Source organism: Perognathus longimembris, chromosome 2, assembly GCF_023159225.1.
Source record: "Perognathus longimembris pacificus isolate PPM17 chromosome 2, ASM2315922v1, whole genome shotgun sequence".
NCBI lineage: Eukaryota > Metazoa > Chordata > Mammalia > Rodentia > Heteromyidae > Perognathus > Perognathus longimembris.
This window is the reverse complement of record NC_063162.1, coordinates 123,493,408-123,514,386: the sequence shown is the minus strand read 5'-3', so window position 1 is coordinate 123,514,386 and position 20,979 is coordinate 123,493,408. Positions and strand designations below refer to the sequence as shown.

At 34.6% G+C, this 20,979-nt stretch overlaps 1 protein-coding gene across 2 annotated transcripts in view; it reads left to right on the top strand.

Moving 5' to 3' along the window:
- Positions 1 to 20,979, top strand: part of Thsd7a (thrombospondin type 1 domain containing 7A) — a 326,776-nt gene that overhangs the window by 144,162 nt on the left and 161,635 nt on the right. For both annotated transcript variants that reach the window (XM_048340086.1, XM_048340087.1), the window contains exon 2: positions 6,589 to 7,420. In XM_048340086.1, coding sequence (XP_048196043.1) covers positions 6,589 to 7,420 — 832 coding nt within the window. The remainder of the gene's footprint in view (positions 1 to 6,588; positions 7,421 to 20,979) is intronic.

Here is a 20,979-nt window from a genome sequence, read left to right as displayed (position 1 = left end):
TGTGTTGCATTTGGGTGACGCACTTAGGGGTTTGTTTTAAGACAGACAGTTTATGCCCAAGTCTTTGTTTCTCCATGACATAAACAGATAAATACTGAACAAACAAAATTATGTTTCAGCACTGAAAACAGAAAAGAAAGGAAGAGAAAAAGAAACACACACACACACACACACACACACACACATATACATGCATATATATATATATATATATATATATATATATATACACATATACATGTAATTCCATAGAAGTTTCCAGGATATCTGAAAATGCACAATCCTTTGTAAACTGGAGGTGACCATGTGTAAATAATTGAAGTTAAAGAAATAAAAACTATCTTTTGAGTCTTTTGAGACAAAGGATGGTGGACATAGGGGCAGAAAACTCCACAAATGGGACCACAGAGTAGGAGATACAACAGTTTGCAGGCATCAAAGGAGGGCAAGGGCATATGTACTGCTGGTAGAAGGACAGATGAATACATGTTCGTGGGAACTTCTATAGAGTCCCATGTGTCTAAGACTTGATAGTTCGCAATTCTTTGGATAAGTTATCTGACCACTGTACAACAAAGATGTTCAATGAAGCATTCTTTGAAATATTGAAAACATAAGAAATAACATAAATGTACACAAATAGAATAATAACAAAAGCATCATATATTGATAGAGCAAATCGCTATATAATTTTAGTATCAATGAGAATGTGAAAAAAGAAGAGCAGAGATTAAGTCACTGTGAAGGAGATCAATTATTTGTGTGGGTTCATATTTTAAAGGGCTTTTATTTAGTATATATTAGCTGTACAATGTTTCACTATTTCATTTTCTTACACTCAAGCAAATGAACTAAAACTCAAATTCAAAACCAAATTTATCCTCTCCATCTCTCTTCCTCATCCCACTCCATTGTCTTAAAACAAGTTCAACAGGTCTCACTCTTCTGTTTATTTACATGTGTATGAAGTACTTCAACTATTTCACCCTCCTTCACCCTCTCCATTGGTTCTTCCCCCTCACTACTATATACTCCCCAAGAGTCTATTTTACTTTCCTGTGATTCATCATTTAAAATTCTTTTTGTAACTGCTACAAAGTAAAAAATACCTGCTTATAAAACAGTTTATAGCACAAACTCCAATATAAATACATATTTAGTTGTCCGGTCAAAAGACAGGACACTAGTTACATGTATTTAATAGGATTCATGAGGACATATTCCCCTCCCACTTAGTGACTTCTGTTTTTGCAAATGTTTACTAGCATAAAGTCAAATAGGACTTTTTGAGTGTCTTTTGAAGCCTAAAATTGTTGATGATATTGTATTACCCAAGAGACACAACTCAGTACATTTCTGTTTGCACACTCTTGATCTCAGTGTTAAAGTAGGACACACTGCTCTAAAACCAAATGCAGGAGAAGAAAAGACATTATCTCACTTGGAGGACGCAAAAATACTTAGTGAATAAGAAACTGGTTCGTTTGAGTTTTATAGCAAATAAGGACAGAAAGTAGTTTGCATAATTTTCTCATGCTGCTTTTACAGTATTTATCTTTTATAAGGCTCTTTGGAACAGTTGCTGGCCACCTGTCAATAATGTGGCTTTTTATGGACTCAGCTTTTTATTGTTCCCATGCCCTTGACATATAAAAGAAAACTGTCTTAGAAGTCACATTTAAACTTGATGAGAAAAATACTAATTTTAAATTTGGAAGACCATCTTCTATTGACTGAAATAAACTGCATTGATTGATACATAGAAAATGAACTGGAATTTTATAAAATCCTCTTTGGCAGAAATGAAAATAAACTCATTATTTAATCAACATTTTCTAAAAATTAATGAAAAATTATATTTATGATATTGAAACTTGGAATTCAGCCAAAGAACATCTATATAAAGTTTTTGTCACAATTTTGCATAATTTTACAATGATTCCATGTAAAAATTTGTATTATGGGTCTATCAATTACATTTGAATGTCTGAACAGTTGCTTTAGCTGCTTTGTAGTATAACATGACATCCAATGTTTCATCCTAGGTTTACATAAAATCTGTCAATCTAAGTGTTCTGCACATATTTATTGACCTACATCCTAGAAACATTTTTACAGAGTGGTGAATAAACACAATCCTACAAATGTGTACACAGGAATATATTTCCATTCATAAAGATATTTTCACGCCCTTAAAGAGGAAGCTGCCTACACTTAGTCTGTCTCAATGAGATTCTGAGTTCCCTTTAAACAATCATGCACAAAACAGTAAATGAAGCAAGTTTCAAACCAATGGAAATCCTTATTGTACTTGTTAAAAGCAACACCCACGTCCATGACCATCACTTTTCCACTACTACCCTCTATCACTCTTAGTAATGTGTGAATCTATTAACCTTTATGTGAAAATCCTTGATGTATTCTACTCTATAACTGCCTCTTGCATTACACTTGGCATCAGGCTTCCTGTACTCCTTCAGAGAGTTCAGATATTGTGTTCCCAAATTGTATTTTGAAGCACTTGTGAACCTCTGAATAGGGTAGCTAATTGGGTTAACAACTCTTAGTTGTCAGGAGCAATTTCAAAGGTATTCTATGCTCTAGTAAGTGTGTGATTATTTCAAGATTGCTTGCAGGACTACAGTAGACAGCCCTTCATCAGGGATATTGGGCAGAAGATCTGATCTTTCCAAAGATCACTTAATTGGACATATGTGCAATACCCAAGGTGCAGGGAAGAGATAAGACTGAAAAGTGGATGAGTTCTTTTTAGGCTCAATCATGACTATATTACCATTTCTGCTTTCCCCAGTAACTTCATGCCTTTTTGCTTTTCTCTTTAGCATCAGTAGATATTTTTGTAGATCATTGTGGCAATTCTTGGCTATGCTATTTTTTTATTCTCAGTGTAAGAATCTTGGAATAAAATAAGCCCAACAATGTAATCTGTGAATAGCCTGTTAATAAGAAATGTGCAATATCACTAGAATGGCGATTAAAATGCATTTGTATTTATAAGGTATGTAAATAAACTTCAGAATTTCTTATCTAGGCAAGCTTTAGAATTCCTTTCATCTTATGGATCTAAAATTCCTTTTTTTTTCCTGCTGAAATTAACGTCAGTCATATATTACTTCCATACTAAACTCTACAGACTAATTTCTTTCCTTTCTAATGAAATAATTGAAGATGTTCATCCAATAGTAAGCCAGCAAAATTATAGGACACAATCAAACTATGAAATATAACTGAATGTCCTGTTCAAATAGTGCCAGTTAAAGGTTTTTTTTTAATTTAATTTTATTGTCACGGTGATGTACAGAAGAGTTACAGTTACATAAAGTTTTGAGTGAATTTCTTGTGAAAGGTTTTTTAAATAAATGTAATAAAATATATGTAAAGTCATACAACATATATAGTCCTTGTACTCAATGAACATGACATTAAGAATTACCTTACATTTTTAATGAATTTAAACTAAGATATATTACTAGTATTTTCTCACATATTCAGAAACTAGTAAAAATAAGAATGTTAATATTTTAAAGTGATTCATTTTTAAAAAACATTTTGTTCTTAACTACAATTAGCATGAAACGAATCCAGAAATTAATTGGAATTATTTTCTTTAGTTTTTGTTTTTATTCATTCAGGAAACATTGAGTTTATTCTATGAGCCTGACCTAAAATTGTTGCAAAACACAAAGTTCTATTCGGAGGGGGCATAGAAATGGTCTTATAGGATGAACTAATACTTGGCAATTATTCTACAAACAAATTTAATTTAGGATAAACATGATATGAGAAATACGCAGGGTGCTCTGGGCTTACACAATGAATTTTCTTTGCTTCAGTGTCAGTAATCCACCAATCATTACCTTGGAAAGGTAAATTTAACAGCCTTTTTGTCTGCTTATTTTACACATCTAATGCTTTCACCAGTCCATATTTCTAGTATTCCTTTCAGATTTAAAAATTAACCAGCATTGTTTGTTTCATTGTTTTTAGAGTTCTTGTGCTTTTTAGGAAGAAAAGAATTATTTGGTAAATACATGTCTCCTTACACAGCAATGCACAGAGATTTGATGTCAATTCACATTTTATGCTCAGATTTTTGTAATGAAATGTGCATTTTCACTAGTTTTAGCTCACTAAGTAATAGCACTCCAATTTACCTAAAATGTAGAATTAAGTATCTTTAAGTGTGAATTTTACACTTACCTACAATATAAAACATGGGTTTTTATTGTGAGAGTAAATACCTAACTTTTGAGAGACCCAATCTGTTTAATCCATCTAATTTCATAAGTAATATAAAAAATGAAAAACAATAATATATCAGTATTTTCTCTGAATTGCTTTTGGAGTTTTGACAGTGATTTAGTATGAGTTGGGTAGAAAATAAGGATTGCTGTATTATTCAAACATAGTGGAAAAAGGAAAAATAGCAAATACACGAAATTAATTTTAAAACTATTCTTCTTATTCAGTTTTTAATGACAAGTGTCATAAGTCTTATGAATATGAAATACAATATTATAGTTTTGTGGGGTTTTTTTCCAGTGCTGAGGACCGAACTTGGGGCTTTGCGCTCGCTATGCAGGTGCTCTTCTGCTGAGCTAAATCCCCAGCCCCACAGTATTATTTCTCTAAGGGATTTTCACCAGTGTTTCCTTTCACAAACCAATTATAAGCTTGAAGTTTTTTCAGGTATCCTATATTGATAGTTAGAACAAATTGACTAGCTTTTTAAAATTTATAACATTTTGATACCAATAATCCAGAAACATCTTTCCTTAAGGAATTATAAGTTTTATAGCGTTTTAGCTGATGAATTTTGCACAATAGAAGCTTATTAGGTTGTGCATATTAAACAATACTCATTTTAAATGTAAGAATGTGTGGTTATCACGGTATTTATATCTTTTCCATTTACAAGTAGAGTATGAAATTTATATGGAAAATAACATCATTACATTTTAAACATCTCTCAGTAAAATTAAATGCTTAAGTATTATAAGCATATTTTTCATACTTCCTTTTGTGTAGATGAATAATTGCTTTTATTGTGTGAAGAACATGTCTAAACACACTCTCAATCATTGAAAGTAACATGAAACTAAAAATGAGAAGGAACACTTCCAGTTTTCTCTTGGTTAATTGGAAATGAGTCTCATGGACTTTTCCTGCCAGGGCTCGCCTTGAACCGCGATCCTCAGATCTCAGCCTCCTGAGTAGCTCGGATTTACAGGTGTGAGCCACCAGCACCCTGTTGCTTTTGTGCTTTTGAGCAGCAAAAACTTCTTGCAGAACAATCTTCTGCATAATCCCCACTTGAATTCAAATAGATAATAAAAGAGGTGTCTTTTCTTTTAAATAGAAGTAGTAATCAGGAAGGAAGGGTGGCAAAATTGCATGTGTATGTGTGTGTATGAGTGTGTGTGTGTATGAATGTGTGTGTGCCCTACAGATTATCATGTTGACCTTTCCTTCCCTGAGAATGTTTTGAGGACAGTCTAGAGCTTCAATTACTAAAATTCATGGGACACATTTAGGAAGTCATTTAATTATATGGTCGTTAAAATTGTTTCCAATCCTAATGTGTAGTTTTCAATTACAAAAGTTGAGTTTGTCTTTAGTTCTTTGAAAAATCATATAATCTTCCTTATAAATGGAAATATAGGAAGTAAAGGTTGCTATCTCTTTGCAGGAAGATTTCTAAGGTAAAAATTCCCATTCCATTCTAGAGCCTCTGACAGAAGTATCTCATAAAATAGTTCTATCATACTAATAAGTTTATATTCAAGAAATAAATTATAAAAAATTATCTCTCAACAAAAAAACCAGAAAACTGAAAATATCCTTTGAGTTTAAATTCCCCAACTCATATCTATACTTCACTAAGGAAATGAAATCAAATATATACAAATATGTCATAGATATGCATACTTATATACCCATACACATACGTGTGTGTATTACTTTGTTTTTGGAAATGTAAAGATAAAATGTACTGAGATGAAGATCTTAAGTGTTCTTGGCTTTAATTCCCTTCAAAGTCAACACTTTAGATTCTGTCAGCACTCAGTACACAGCTGTTAGACCTTTGCAGTCATGGGCTATTACAATAAAAATGAAGTGGAAGAGAGCATGTTCTACAAAACAGTTAATTACCCAGGGAAAGAAAAGCCTGCAGAAGTAATCTTTCACGATGGGCTATTTTCTCTGCCAGTTACTAAAATGGTTGCGAGACAGGAGTAATGAATTTTCATTGTGACTAATTTCTGGTGTCCTTTATGAGCAAGGATTTCTAACTACCTCAAATAAAGCAAACTTTTAGTAATCCCAAGATGACCCAAGGTGAAATTGGCCCAGACATTGCCTTATATAGAAACGGTGGCACAGTTCCTCTTTTATTTAAAAAAAAAAAGTACTTAATGAAGATCATTATTTTTCCAGCAGTTTCGCAGAGGGACCTACTTTTTCTAAGACTTTGGGGAAGTTAATGTACTAGGTCTTTCTGGAACGTGCTATAGTAACTTTGCCGGTTCTTCCAGCAGCATCGTTAACTCTTGTGTTGTTTTGCAGGTCCGTGGGGCCGATGCATGGGAGAAGACTGTGGTCCAGGCGGCATCCAAACTAGGGCTGTGTGGTGTGCTCACGTGGAAGGCTGGACAACACTCCACACAAACTGTAAGCAGGCTGGGAGGCCTCACAACCAGCAGAACTGTTTCAAAGTGTGTGACTGGCACAAAGAGTTGTACGACTGGAAGCTGGGACCCTGGAATCAGTGTCAGCCTGTGATTTCCAAGAGCCTGGAGAAACCTCTGGAGTGCACGAAGGGGGAAGAGGGCATCCAGGTGAGAGAGGTAACGTGCATCCAGAAAGACAAGGACGTTCCTGCAGAGGACATCATTTGTGAATACTTTGAGCCCAAGCCCCTCCTGGAACAGGCTTGCCTCATCCCCTGCCAGCAAGACTGCATCGTGTCTGAGTTTTCTGCCTGGTCTGAATGCTCCAAGACCTGTGGCAGTGGACTCCAGCACCGGACTCGGCACGTGGTGGCACCCCCCCAGTTTGGGGGTTCAGGTTGCCCCAACCTGACCGAGTTTCAGGTATGCCAGTCTAGCCCTTGTGACGCCGAGGAGAGCTTGTACAGCCTGCAGGTGGGGTCCTGGAGCTCCTGCTCCATGCCACACCCCAGACTAGCCAGGCAAGCGGGACGACGCAGAAAGAACAAAGAGCGGGAAAAGGAGAGAGGCAAAGGGGTGAAGGATCCAGAGGCCCGAGAACTGATAAAGAAGAAGAGAACTAGAAACAGGCAGAACAGGCAAGAGAACAAATACTGGGACATCCAGATCGGATATCAGACCAGGGAGGTTATGTGTATTAACAAGACGGGGAAAGCTGCTGATTTGAGGTAAGGACGTATTTCCATTGCCTATAGCTATCAAGATGATAGGTACTAGAACACACCACCCTGACTCCTGGAGTACAATATACACGTGCATCAAGTGCAAGCTATACCCCGATTTAAGCTTTTGTGGGTTTCTTCATGGTCTGTCCGTTTTGCTCAAGTTTAGGCTCTATACCACATGAGTTAACTTTAAATTACTCTTCAAAGGCTAGAGCATGAATGAAGAAACTGCATCTGGTTTAGGTCGACAGCGCTATTTCTCATATAATGAAAGAGGGAAAAAAAAGTCACGTGGAGGATAGAGTATTGGGGTTTGAGTCCGTTACTTATTTTAATGAGTTAATAGAATAAGGCACACTTGTAATCCCTCTCTAAGTTTATAGCATTTTCAGAATTACCCTATAAACAAAATCTGCTCATAACAATGACCTAGGGAGCAATGCCTAAGAATAACTTTCCTGTACATTTTATAAATTGGAATGACTCTCTCCAGAGAAGAAAACAGGAACCAGCAGAAAATAAGGTAAGGAGAGGGTATTTAATCACGACAGGACGTGTCTTAAAAACATAATTAATTGGCTGCCTTTCCTCCATGGAAATTATTTGGCAAACTATTGTGGAGTACGCAATGACTATATTAGGGAAGGCTATCTCATGTATGATTAATGTGTCAAGAAAATAATATTCACTGAGGATTATCTAAAGGAAATTTTGCTCTTGGATAAACCAGGCCATCTGGGAGTGGCTTACCCAGATCATTTGCATAATTGCCTTTTTGAAATATTTATGAAGTTATGATTTGGACTGAACTGAAGAAATTATAGTATCATTACTCTGACTTTTATATCATATTTATTATAGAAATGACATTGAGAGTGCCAGCTACTTTATCACTCCGTCTGTTCTCTTGATTAAAAACATCAGATAAATTTTTGCTGAACTCGCAACCCATATGCTTCTAGTGAGCAATTGGATTGTATTTCTCATGACCCTGGAAATATTATAACTCTGCACATTATCCTATTGACTTTAGTAGTTGAGAACCTAAATAGATGGTGCTGCTTAGTGAAGTATCCCACTTATTTTTGCTTTTCTCCAGCTACATTATCTTTCCTTGCCCATTCTTGTCTAGTGGTTCTGCTGTTACGGATTTTGAAATATGGTTGACAGTCTTTCAGGAACAAGATATGTTTTAAATAAATGAACAAGTAAAAAAAAATCTATCATCTATGGCCATGATTATCAGAATTGTTTGGGTTGCTATTTTGCTATTTTTAGGTTCCTTTGTACTAATAAGATTGTATTTTTATTTCAACTGAACAGTAATTCACCCTTTACTCATTCTGGCATCATTATTACATATCCTCTACGCTCGCTAAACATGTGCTTGTTCTTCATTCGCAGGATCCCTTCATGTAGTTATTCCTGTGATTCTTTGTCACGTGCATTTGCAGTTCAATCTACTTTGTTCTTGTATAATTCTCCTTATTTTTGTGCTTCCCTGATATTTCCTCCTGCTATAATGGTGACTTGGCCTTAACCACATAACTAGATAAACCTTCAAGATTAGTGGTGTCCTACTATCACTTTTTATCAGGTTGTAGACATTTAACTTTATGTTAATTATTTGATTAAGAGTGTGATTAGAGTTGAGCTCCAGTGGGTTATGCCTATAATCCTCATACTCAGAAGACTCAGAGCTGAGGATCACAGTTAAAAGTCAGCTAAGGCAAGAAAGTCTGCGAGTCTATTACCTCTAGTTAACTATCAAAACAGCCAGAATTAGAGCTGTAGCTCAAGTAGTAGGGCACTTGAACAAGAACAATAAGGAATAGCATCTAGACCCTGAGTTCAACTCCCAGGAATAACATACCAAAAAACAAAACAACAGCAAAACCTCCCTCAAAAACAGTTATTTAGAAAACAGCTACCATTGTGTAGAGTTAGTATTACCAGTCACTTGTTTAAACTAGGAAAATATATTTTTAAATATTCAGGTTATTTGTAAGATGTTTACAGATCATTAGAAATACCCTGTCTAACTATTCCAGTAAGATGGTAGTTGCATATTTTTTTACTTGGCTTAAATTTTATGTTAAATAAAAATATAGTTACTAGCTCTATTTAAGATGAGTTACCATCTATGTTTAAAAAGGTTAAAGTTTTAGTGAAAAGTGAGAGAAATCAGGTATTTTTTTACCTTTATTTTTCTCAAACATTACCATAATACCAGTAAAGCCTGTAGTCACAAATGAAGGGTTTAATAATTGAACTTAAAGTATTTTATTCACATCTAGAAATGCCTTTTATCACCTAACAGGATAACAAATCACTTAATAAGAGTAAAATAGCCTGTTGTAGGAACTAAATAAATTAATCAAGATAAAACTAAGAATCTTGGGGAAATTGTTCATATGCAAATGAAGATATTGCTGCTGAAATGCCTATGTTCACACTACTATACTAGCTACGGACTAAAATGGGATCTCATAAACTTTCTGATTATGTGTTCTTGAACCACAAAGTTAACAGGAATACAACCTTGAGCCATTATACATATGTATACTAATTTTTAAAGACCTACCATCCAAGCAAATTTTTAAAGAGCTAATGAATATAGAAATAAATAATAATGATTATTGTATGAAATTCTGGTATTCTTGAAGATTCAACCATAAAATTTGAAACAGAAAAATACAGAGCTTCTTTGAAATTCAGAAATACTTTCATCCATTCATTAACTTTGCACAAGATCACAAGTCTACCAGAAGAAATAGAAATAATGACCCAATGGAAAAACTAACATGGATCTTTTTAAAAATTATTTAGAAAGATAAGGAAGCATTAAACTGAAAGCCTGTACAATGCTCAATTGTGTAACATTGGAAGGTAATGTGTTCTCTCTACTGTTAGTTAACATTAACCTGTCAGTACTTTTCAGTGTAGTTGAGAAAAAAGTGACAATTTATTTTCTAATGTTGTCATCATATTCTAGGAAACTCAAGAAAGTCAATTGAAAATGTATTACAAGTAATAATATAGGTCAATAATGTAGAGGGACACAATAAGCTCCAGAATTCAATATACTCCTTAGACCAGAGAAAAAGTTAAATACAATAAATTAATTAAAATATCTAATTTATTATAATAGAAACAAAACAAAAATCTTTATAGAAATAAAAATTCTGTGTTTAAGAATAATAAAATTACATGATTTTCAAAGAAATTAATGGGACCTGAAAAAATTGTCAAGTGAAAGAAAGCTAGCTATAATTGATAAATATACAAATAAATATATATGAGGCCACATGCACATGTACACAAACATATTACTTGCAATGTACTATATGCAAGGGTGAATTTGAATGGGAAAGGGTATATCAAATTTGAGAGACAACGAATAAAAAGACAAATGACTCCAAAAGCAACACTTACAAAACCATTTGGTGTAAACCAAGTGAACAACTCATTGGGGGAGAAGAAAAGGGGGAAGGCGGGGGAGGGGGAGAATGAGGGAGGAGGTAACAAATTGTACAAGAAATGTACCCACTGCCTTACGTATGAAACTGTAACCCCTCTGTACATCACTTTGACAATAAATAAATAATTGTTCAGAAAAAAAAGAGCCATTTCTGAAAAATTACAGGGGAAGCAAAACTAGTTGGTGGCAGTCATAAGGGGAAATCTTTTCCTGGTCTCTTAGCTGAGGGAAGCTGTTAGAGATAAAGTTGGGGATAGAGCAGCCATCCATAGATTGGAACAAATTAAAACTTTCTTTGCGCCACCTTCCTCTGGAAAGCTTTAGTTATCTGTCCAACTTACCTTATTCTGTAGGCCTTAACCTGCATATTACAGACACAAGAAGCTTCAGGAAAGCAGTATGAATATGCTGTAATACAAGTTGTGCTTACTTTGAAAATATCTCCCATTTGAACACACTGTTTTGTCACATTGTCTGACAAAGATAATTAATTGTAATCACAAGCCCCACAGAAACATTGCTAAAGAAGTGTGGGAAGTTCTGCCCAGTAAATTTCTCAGGAAATGAAATAGAAGCAGGATTTTAAAAATATTTTTATTGCCTAATCCCAAAGAAGTAGATCAATCCAGCTCCTACATAACCACATAAAGCAAATAAACATTATACACATGAGTATAAAATGCAAATAATTTAATAATTCTTAGAAATGCTGACACATTGGCCGATTTGTCTCTCATTTCTCTTATCAGTTTAATTTTTCAGTCATAACATTTCAGATAGTGAAATGGTTTTCTGATTAGTGGTGTGTTTTTTTTTAACCCAGGCTTTTCTGGCAGAACCTTGTATCTCCAAATTAAAAATTGTTGACCAAAAGTTATACTGCTTCTCAACAGAATCTGTATATTTCTGTTTCTTACTTTATCTTAGAAACCCAGCTGTTCACTGTTTCAACTTTCAGTTTTCATATTGCTTCCTAGATGGTGACATAAAACTTGAAATAAGGCTACAACCTTTACAATAGTCTGAATACTGGTTTCATCTAAGAGGAATTTAAATAATGATGCTTAGGAAAAATGAGTACTAAGTAAAAAATATTGTAGACATGGCTACACTTTTAGAAGTCATAAAGCTTCTAGGACTTAGTATTCTCGTCTATAAAATCTTACATAGGGTGGGCTTGGCAATGATGAGGGAAAGATGTAGATGTATAAAATATCTCTAAAAGCTTTCCAAACTTTATAATTCCAATGAGCCCTGAATAAAAACTGTACTGAAGCTCTTATAAAAAAAATCCTCTAATAATAACAAAGAAACAAAACAAAAAAATCCTTTATAATGTTCTTGATAGAAAGTTGATTTTTAACCTGTTGCACAGACGAGTGTGCATTGCAGCAAGGTGAATTTATATAGTGTCTATAGAGTGATAGCTCACAGGGTGCTCCAGAAAATCCACTAGTGTTTTCCTTCCTTGATGTGCTAAGTGGCTACTGAGGTGCCATTCCCACACTATGATTTAGGGATCAGGGAAATTGCAAATTTAATCCTACCCTTACCACAAGGAAAAAAGAAAATTGCCCACTATTTAACATGGACTGCTTTTAGGTTATTTAAAATCCATTTATAAAATTACTCTTTCTCATGCATAAACAACAGGCTTTTAGACTTAAAAACTCGCTTTAATATCCAAAGTGTTGCTATGCCTGCCACATAAGCTTCCTCATTTCTTCTAAGCTTGTTTCACCTGCCTGTTGACCATGAGTGACTAAAGAAATAAGGTCAATGTGTCCACATTCTTTAGGCAATAATAAATGAGTAAGAAAAGCTTTGCCTCTCTCAATCAGTATGAAGCTTATGGGCAGTATATTATGCCATACTTTCAGGTACCATACTTCCTTAAGCCTTTTCCAACCTATTTCCTCAGGCTTCCTTGACCTCCTCTTCTGTATAAAATTCTACCAATGGGGAACAGCAGTAGTGGGAAAAGAGAAAGGCTGGGATTTAGCAGTGGTGGCCAAGTTCATCTAACAAAAGCTTCAGCCCTTGCCCAGTGGTCCTTTCTTCAGCTTCAGATCTGTCTCAGTCTGAGCAAAATGTTTTATCTTAAAGTTTGTTCTCATCTTAGAGTTGGAATCTATGTATTTACTACCTCCCAAGCTTTCTGCCCTTTTAATTATTACATAAATATGATTATTCCATTTGGTATGAACACATCACAGTAAGATCTACCCTTTTGTGTGTGTGGGGGGGGGGGGTTAGTGCAAGAGCTTGACCTCAGGGCCTGGGTGCTGATCCTGAGATTTATTTGTTCAAGGGCAGTGTTCTTCCACTTGAGCCACACCTCACACAATCACTGCTAGCTTTATTTCATAGTTCATTAGTTGGAAATAAGAGTTTGAGGGACTTTCCTGCCCGGCCTAGCTTTCAACTGCATTTCTCAGATCTCAGCCTCTTTAGTAGTTAGGATTACAGGAGTGAGCCACCAGCACCTGGATCTTAAAACTTTTAAAATATGGGCTGGGAATATGGCCTAGTGGCAAGAGTGCTTGCCTCATATACATGAAGCCCTGGGATCCAGTCCCCAGCACCACATATATACAAAATGGCCAGAAGTGGCGCTGTGGCTCAAGTGGCAGAGTGCTAGCCTTGAGCAAAGAGAAGCCAGGGGCAGTGAGTGCTCAGGCCCTGAGTCCAAGGCTCAGGACTGGCAAAAAACCAAACAACTTTTAAAATATACAATTCAATATTAACTTCTGATTTAAAGAACAACTTTATCATGCTGCAACTAAACAGCTAAAAACCATAGTTGTCATTGTAAACCTTTCATGTTTACATTTCAGGAAGATCTTTAGGGTACAGATTAGCCTCAGTCAGATTAGACATGACACTGCTTATCCTTTCCCTCAGTTCCTTCACTTGTCCTGGTAGCTTTATTAATATCTCTCATTTGATTGTTCTTCTTGTTCCTCTTGCTTGAATGGTGTAAGAGTAAGTTTCCTATGGGAGCTGGCTCTTCCTTGAGTAGTGTGGGTACTGATTGGGGCAGTGACCTTGCATTTTCTTGCCAGCAAAAGTGATCTCACCCATTGTTTTCATTTATTTGGTGGAATTCAAGCTGCCAATGTGAGTAGCACCATTTCCCTCTGACATAAGTATAACCAGAAAGGTTTTGAATGAGAGGAAACGTTTACAAAAGAAGTTCACATTTGAATAAGAAAGTAAGTAAATCATAATTAAAGCACTATTTGTATAACTTAAGGATAGCCTTACTCTGTTAGTGTGTACTAACATGATGCACAGTTCATGTGTTTTATGAGTCATAAGATTGTTGCCCATCTATTGATCAGTATTTAAGGTTACTCCTCATATTTTCAGCAGGCTCTATTACAATGGTTTCTAATCTTGTATTTTGTTTTAAGTTTTACTACTTTTAAGAGTTGTTTTGATTTCTATGTAGTCCAAATATGTTATCATTAAAACTAGATTTTAAAACATTGGCTGGGGGCATGGCTCAAATGGCAGAATGCCAGGACTTTAAAGAAAATAATATGATCATGGTTGATTTGTTGGGGTAGTATTTACCACAGTTGTAGTTGAATTGTAAATGAACAAAACTGGGCTGTGGTGAATATAAAAAGCCTTTGTATTGAGAAATTCTTGTACTGTTAACACAGCATGTGTAGTGTTATGCAGGGATGAGCAAGGCAAGTTTTTGATAAAATGAATTATGACAACCAAAAGTTAAGATTATACTAACTTGTCTCTTGGCTTTCCAAACTGACTTTATGCTTTCACAAGACTACTACTAGATGAAAGCCAGACCACAACTCTATAGAGAGATGTAAATACTATATCCCCATTGGTAGATGGATAAAAACAAAGGTAAATATTAGAGATATACATTCAAGAATAATAGATATGAATTTGCTGGAAATTATTTTCATTAATTCAAATTTGGAACTTCAGTATTCCATGCACTACAGGAAGTATGATACATTTTGAAGTTCATGAAGATTTTTCCAATGTTTTTTTCTAAAATTCCATTTTCTGAAAGGCTGTACTAGGCAAATTAAATTGAAAATAAAATATTCCCTAATGCAATTTGTGGACTGTGGGAATATTGAGTCAATTGTTTTCATAAAAGATGTTTTCATAAAAGGTGGGGTGGAGGGACTAGGAGAGAGTGAGAGAATAGAAGACACTATATGAAAGAAAATATGTTCATTACCTGATTCATGTAATTGTAATCCCTTTCTATATCACCTTTATAAACAATAAAGCAAATTAAAAAGCATGCTTGGAAACACACACACACACACAAGAGGTACTTTCATAAATGGTACTTTCACATGTATTTTTTCCATTACACCATTTTTATCAATTTTTTCCACTTAAATATTGCTGGTCTTGTGTATGCTTGGTGATCTTATACTTTTACTTGAATTTTTATTTATCTGAGGAGGGAATCAGAGTATTTCATTATTTATATATAGCCCTTTGTGTTTCGTCATTTATACATCCATCTAACATCTTTTTATACTTTTTTCTTTTTGTGATTTTTTAAATCAAGTCATGTAACATGTTATTTTACCATAATTAAGTCTTTTAAAATGAATTAAAGATTTTCAACACTATAAGTAACCTATTGATAAATACAAACTTCAGTTATTTTTAAGATCTCAGTTATGAATTTGATTTCTGTAATATCTTCTACATTTTCAGTCACGTATAAGGGCCTTTCCTCCTCATAAATACATACTTAGTCTCCTAGACATGCTTGGGTGATATGATGTTACTTTACCTTAAAACAGATTTATTTAATCTGTCTGGATTTTATTTTGCATATGCATATTTGAAGCGTTTATGTGTCACACTTTCTTCAGTTATTTAGGACAACAGTATCTCAGGTTTTTAGAATCTCATGGATGATTCTTACATGTAATTGAAGAATTTTCTATAGTATACACATAATTTAGTGTTTTGCTAGCCACAATATTCCCCTTTACATCCTTTCCTTCTACTAAGTTTTCATAGCTGACAGTGAATTTTTCACTTCTAACTCCATAAAAATCTATTGTAACTTGACACTTTACATCTGATATGATTATGAGTTCCCAAAAAAAGTTATTTTGAATGTCCCTTGCTATAAAAAGTATATTATGTCCTAAAATAAGGTTTTATTGTGAGGCTGGATAGTATTCTGTGTTTTTTCTTAAATGCTGTATAGGTGATTTTTTTTTCCTTGCAGGTAATATTCCATAGAGTTTTGTATATTTAACTTCTCTCTATCCGTATTCACAATTCTATCACTTGCTCACATGTGTGCTTGATTATTCTTTCTTTCTCTTTCATTTTTAGTAACCTAGGCAGGCCTCAGCTTCATGATTGTCCTATCCCTTCCCTGGGAATGCTCTAATTACAGACAAGGATGATCACATCCCAGTGCCATTTCTTACTTGATTCCCAAATTGTTCACTGCACTGTCTTGGGTACTCAGATGTACAATGATGGCACTAACTGAACAAACTCCTATCTTCCCATTTTCAAAGTTTCGATCAATAATTTAATTCACATCATATTTTTACTTACATGAATGCTGTAATAGTTTCATTGCAACAGTATAGCAATTAATAAGATAGTTTTCTGGAAAAATGCATTTAAGATATTGAAAAAAATGTAATTAATTATTTTTACAGAGTAAAAAATACATGATAAGAATCAAGACATTTAACAGTTACATAATATTTGAGACCTTTTTCATCTCAGGAGCTTGCAAGTGCTTAGGAAACATCAATTTCGTTCTATGCTTGGCTTGAGATTAGCCCATTATAAACATAATTAAAGATGAGGCTATATAGCATTGCCTGTATTACAGAATCTATGGAAATTGAATCTTGTTAAGAAAGTGCAAAGCTTTAGTACTTTCAGCACTGCACTTCATTAATTCCTACTGGAGCCCAGATCTGGCAATAAGACCTATTGGTCTTCAACTATAGTAATACATATTCTTCCCCTCTGTGTACTAATTGACAAGAGAACCTTGATAATGGCAATTTTCAATTAACTCTAGGTCTTTTAAATGCCCTATTACTTGAAGAAGAGTAAGTTAAGTGTTTAATCAAAAACATTATGGCTAATTTTCTTTTATCCTAGCTCACTTCCTAATTAGCTAGACATTAACATCTAATGAAAGGTAAATCTAATGTAACAATAAAGCCATTGGTGATTGTTGATAATTTGTGTCAATAAAATGCTTAAGTATTAACTGTTAGTATCCTTCACCAACAGTAAAAATGTCAGAAATTTATTATCTATTCCAGGTGCATGTTAGCACTCATATAACATAGTTATAATCTGTGTGTTTCCAATGAAAATTGAGGATGGTTTATAAATGTAAATTAGTGCATCATATACAAGAAAAAACACTCACAGACTATTAGTAATTTGGTAATTTGCCTACATTTGTACAGAAAGCTATATAAAACTGAAAATGTCTGTCTGTTTACATTTTTAGAATACAGTTAACCAATAAAAGAAAATTTATTCAATAAATAGTACTGTGTCAGCAAAATAGTAACATACAATATTTTAGTGACAAAATTGTTCTTAAAATTAGTTTATAGATCTAGTACACAGTACAGCTAAATAAATTCCAGTAAGATGTTTTTAAATGTTAAATAATGGAGAAGAGAGAAGGAAACACAAATGTTAGCTAATTTATGGATGGAATTCCTCCATTAAAATCATGGAGGAAATCACAGAGGTCAAATTATACGAAATGGTAGATATAATCTACCTGGAAGCCAGATAAATCTAGATTAAATCCAGATTTTCCCATGATCTTAGATTAGAAACTAGCAAATACTTTAGAAACTAGTGGGTAATGATTGTCAAAAGAAACGTATATATATATATATATATATATATATGTATACATATAAGTGTGTGTGTTTATGCTAAATAAAAGATCAAATTAATAAAAGGAACTCCACTTATAATTAGAAAATGAGTAAGTTGGCCAAAGCAATAAAACAGATGTAAATTAATTTACTAAAAACTGGTAAATGATAGCTTACAACAACAGTCTACAGCAGCTAGCTTAAAGTAGAATGGGATTGTTCTTGGTGATAGGAAGAGTGTGAAATCTCTGGGAGACTGGGAAGACAAGCTTGAATACCATAGTGCAGAAGAAATTCAGCTGGGAGAAATGCCAGTTCCTCCAGGGGACATTCCAGGGCCAGGTACAAGGTCTTTGCTAATCATTCACAATACAACTCTCCCAAGGCCAAGAGATTCACTATAGCTGAGAAAGAATAAGAAATACTTCCAGGATGTTTGTCCTGGATGGCCACATCACTTAGTTGAATGTAGATGTACTCAGTTTTCTCCATACTATATCCAGTTGCATTTCCCTTAAAAAAAAATCCTGGCCATAATTGAAAGTCAGGCTATAAGAAGGTCTTTATCTTCCTAGTCTTCAATGACTCTAGACATGTTTAAGGGAGACTGAGTTAGAGCTAGCCTATGACTTGTCCTGGCCAGATCACTTTTTTTTTTTAAAGTATATTCAGTATTTACATGATTTGGTTGCATTATAATCTTTCAATATCAACAATGTATTGTTGAAATTACACCATCCTTTTATAAAGGAAAATATGTTTAGGTCCTTCCCAAACTTTCACTAGTGACTGCTTTTCATCTCTTGGTGATATTTATTTCTCCTTTAGTATAGCTACTATGGAAAATTTAAGCAACTATTTATTGTGTACCATCAATAGGCCTTATACAAAATATAACAGGCTAGAGGGTCACAAAATAATATAATTAATGCAAATGAATATGTACAGACCAAAAATAAAAAGAAGAAAAATAAGCTAGCACATACATTCCTGGTTTGCATAATTCGATCCAAGTCTATAAAGTAGCAACTCATTTGCTTGTGCGCATCATATCCTGGCACCACTGCTAACCAAGTAAATAGCCTCTTTCTCTCACAGTTAATTTAGTATTTTACAGGACCAAAACTAGCCTGCTGGCTTCTGCTGCTCAGATCACTAGAAATATTGTCTCCTGGTAGAAGCATCCATCATTTGGGAAAAAAATAAACAAACAAACAAAAGAACTCCAAAACAGGGTTTCCAAAGTCATTGGCACAGGCCAGATTTGTTTGAATGGCTCATTCAGTGCAATTCATTTTCCAATATGTCTTCATTTATCCTGATAAAAATAGCACCAGATTCTAACATTTCCAAGCTGACACCAACTAACATTTCTCCTGACAAGTTTATCTTTCCATAGGTTTGTTACTTCCAGCTATAGGGTAAGTTGGTAAAACAAGTGAATTCCATATGATTATCCTATTTCCTGTCTACTTACTTAAATTAGTTCTTCATTCAGAGAAGATAAGATGCCATATCTGTGACTAAAGTATTAAAAATTAGTCCCAAGAGGACAGAAGTATGGTGAACACAGCAGGAAACCTAGAGCCAAAATAATAGTCTATTCCAGGGAGATCAAATTGCTACCTATAAAGGCTGGTCGCTATGGATCATGCTTGTAATCCCAGCTAGTTAGGAGGCAGAGGTCAGGAGGATCACAGTGAAGGCTAGCTTGGGGACAATGTTAGGGGGATGCTTTCCTAATCTATAAACTGGAAATGGTGCCATATGGCTGTAGTCCCAGTTATTTGGAAAGCATAAGTAGGGATATGGTCTAGGCTGACCTGCCAAAAGGGGGAAAATGTGAAAGTGGATGGATAGATGAAAATGAATGAGTGAAATCTTAGCTACTCGAGATGCTGAGGCATGGAGGATCATAGCAAAATGCAGGGAAGTAGATATGTACCCCAAGTCCTTGCACACTAACCATGAACAAGAAAGTCAAGCGAGAGTGCAAATTGGTACTGACACAAAAATATAAATAAAATAATAAAGTATAATGCAATAAGCAGCATGTAACAGTGTCTAAATCTTGCCCATGTATCCTAGGAAAAACTGGGTCCCTCTATTCTTCCTCACTAGAAGCTGGCTGACTAACTTCATGATAGAAGTACCCTAGAAGGCCCTACACTTCCTGAGACAATTATAACAAAGGATCCTTCCTGCAGACCCCTGTGAAGACCATGCTGTGGAGAGGGAGGAAGGCATGTGATCACTTTGTTAATTGGTCTTTTAGAGGGGCATGGAATCCTAGCAGCAAGAACAAAGATACTTGTTAAGTTCAGCTGGAAATAGTTTAGAAGTAGGAACACTATCAGGAAAGGCTCAAGTCTTTTCCAGAGTCCCAATATGACTACATTTATAAAACTAGAGGCCCTCTAGTAATAATTCGATGCATGTAGCTAATTTTTTTACTTTTCTGGGTCTCATGTTCCTTACCTTTTAGAAGAAAAGAGGTAATGTGCATGTATGTTTGTACTTCTTCATGGTACTTTTTAGTCAGGTGTACAGTGTATCCTAGATTAATAAAACATCTTCAATACAGGTTGTTTATAAAGTTTAAAACCTGTTATAATATTATTAATTCAATAAATTCATATTACAAGTATATGAATATAAAATCAGTGCAGAGTAACTTTTCCAGAACAAATAAGGTTCACTATTGTACAAACCATTAAATCAACGCAATATTATTAATATTAATTATTTGATGATTAATATGCATTGTTAAACATTTTATGTATATTTTCTTCAAGTAATATACCCAAGATGCCCAATATGCCCTAATAGAGTAATATAATAAAATATTTTAGTATATCCTCCGCCCACAAAATAAAGCTCTATATATTTAAAAGTATGGTGGCTGAGAATATGGCCTAGTGGCAAGAGTGCTTGTCTTGTGTACATGAAGCCCTGGGTTCGATTCCCCAGCACCACATATATAGAAAAAGGCCAGAAGTGGCGCTGTGGTTCAAGTAGTAGAGTGCTAGCCTTGAGCAAAAAGAAGCCAGGGACAGTGCTCAGGCTCTGAGTCCAAACCCCAGCACTGGCAAGAAATTAAATTAAATTAAATAAAAAAATAAAAGAAGCCAGGGACAGTGCTCAGGCCCTGAGCTCAAGACCCAGGACTAGCAAAAAACAACAAC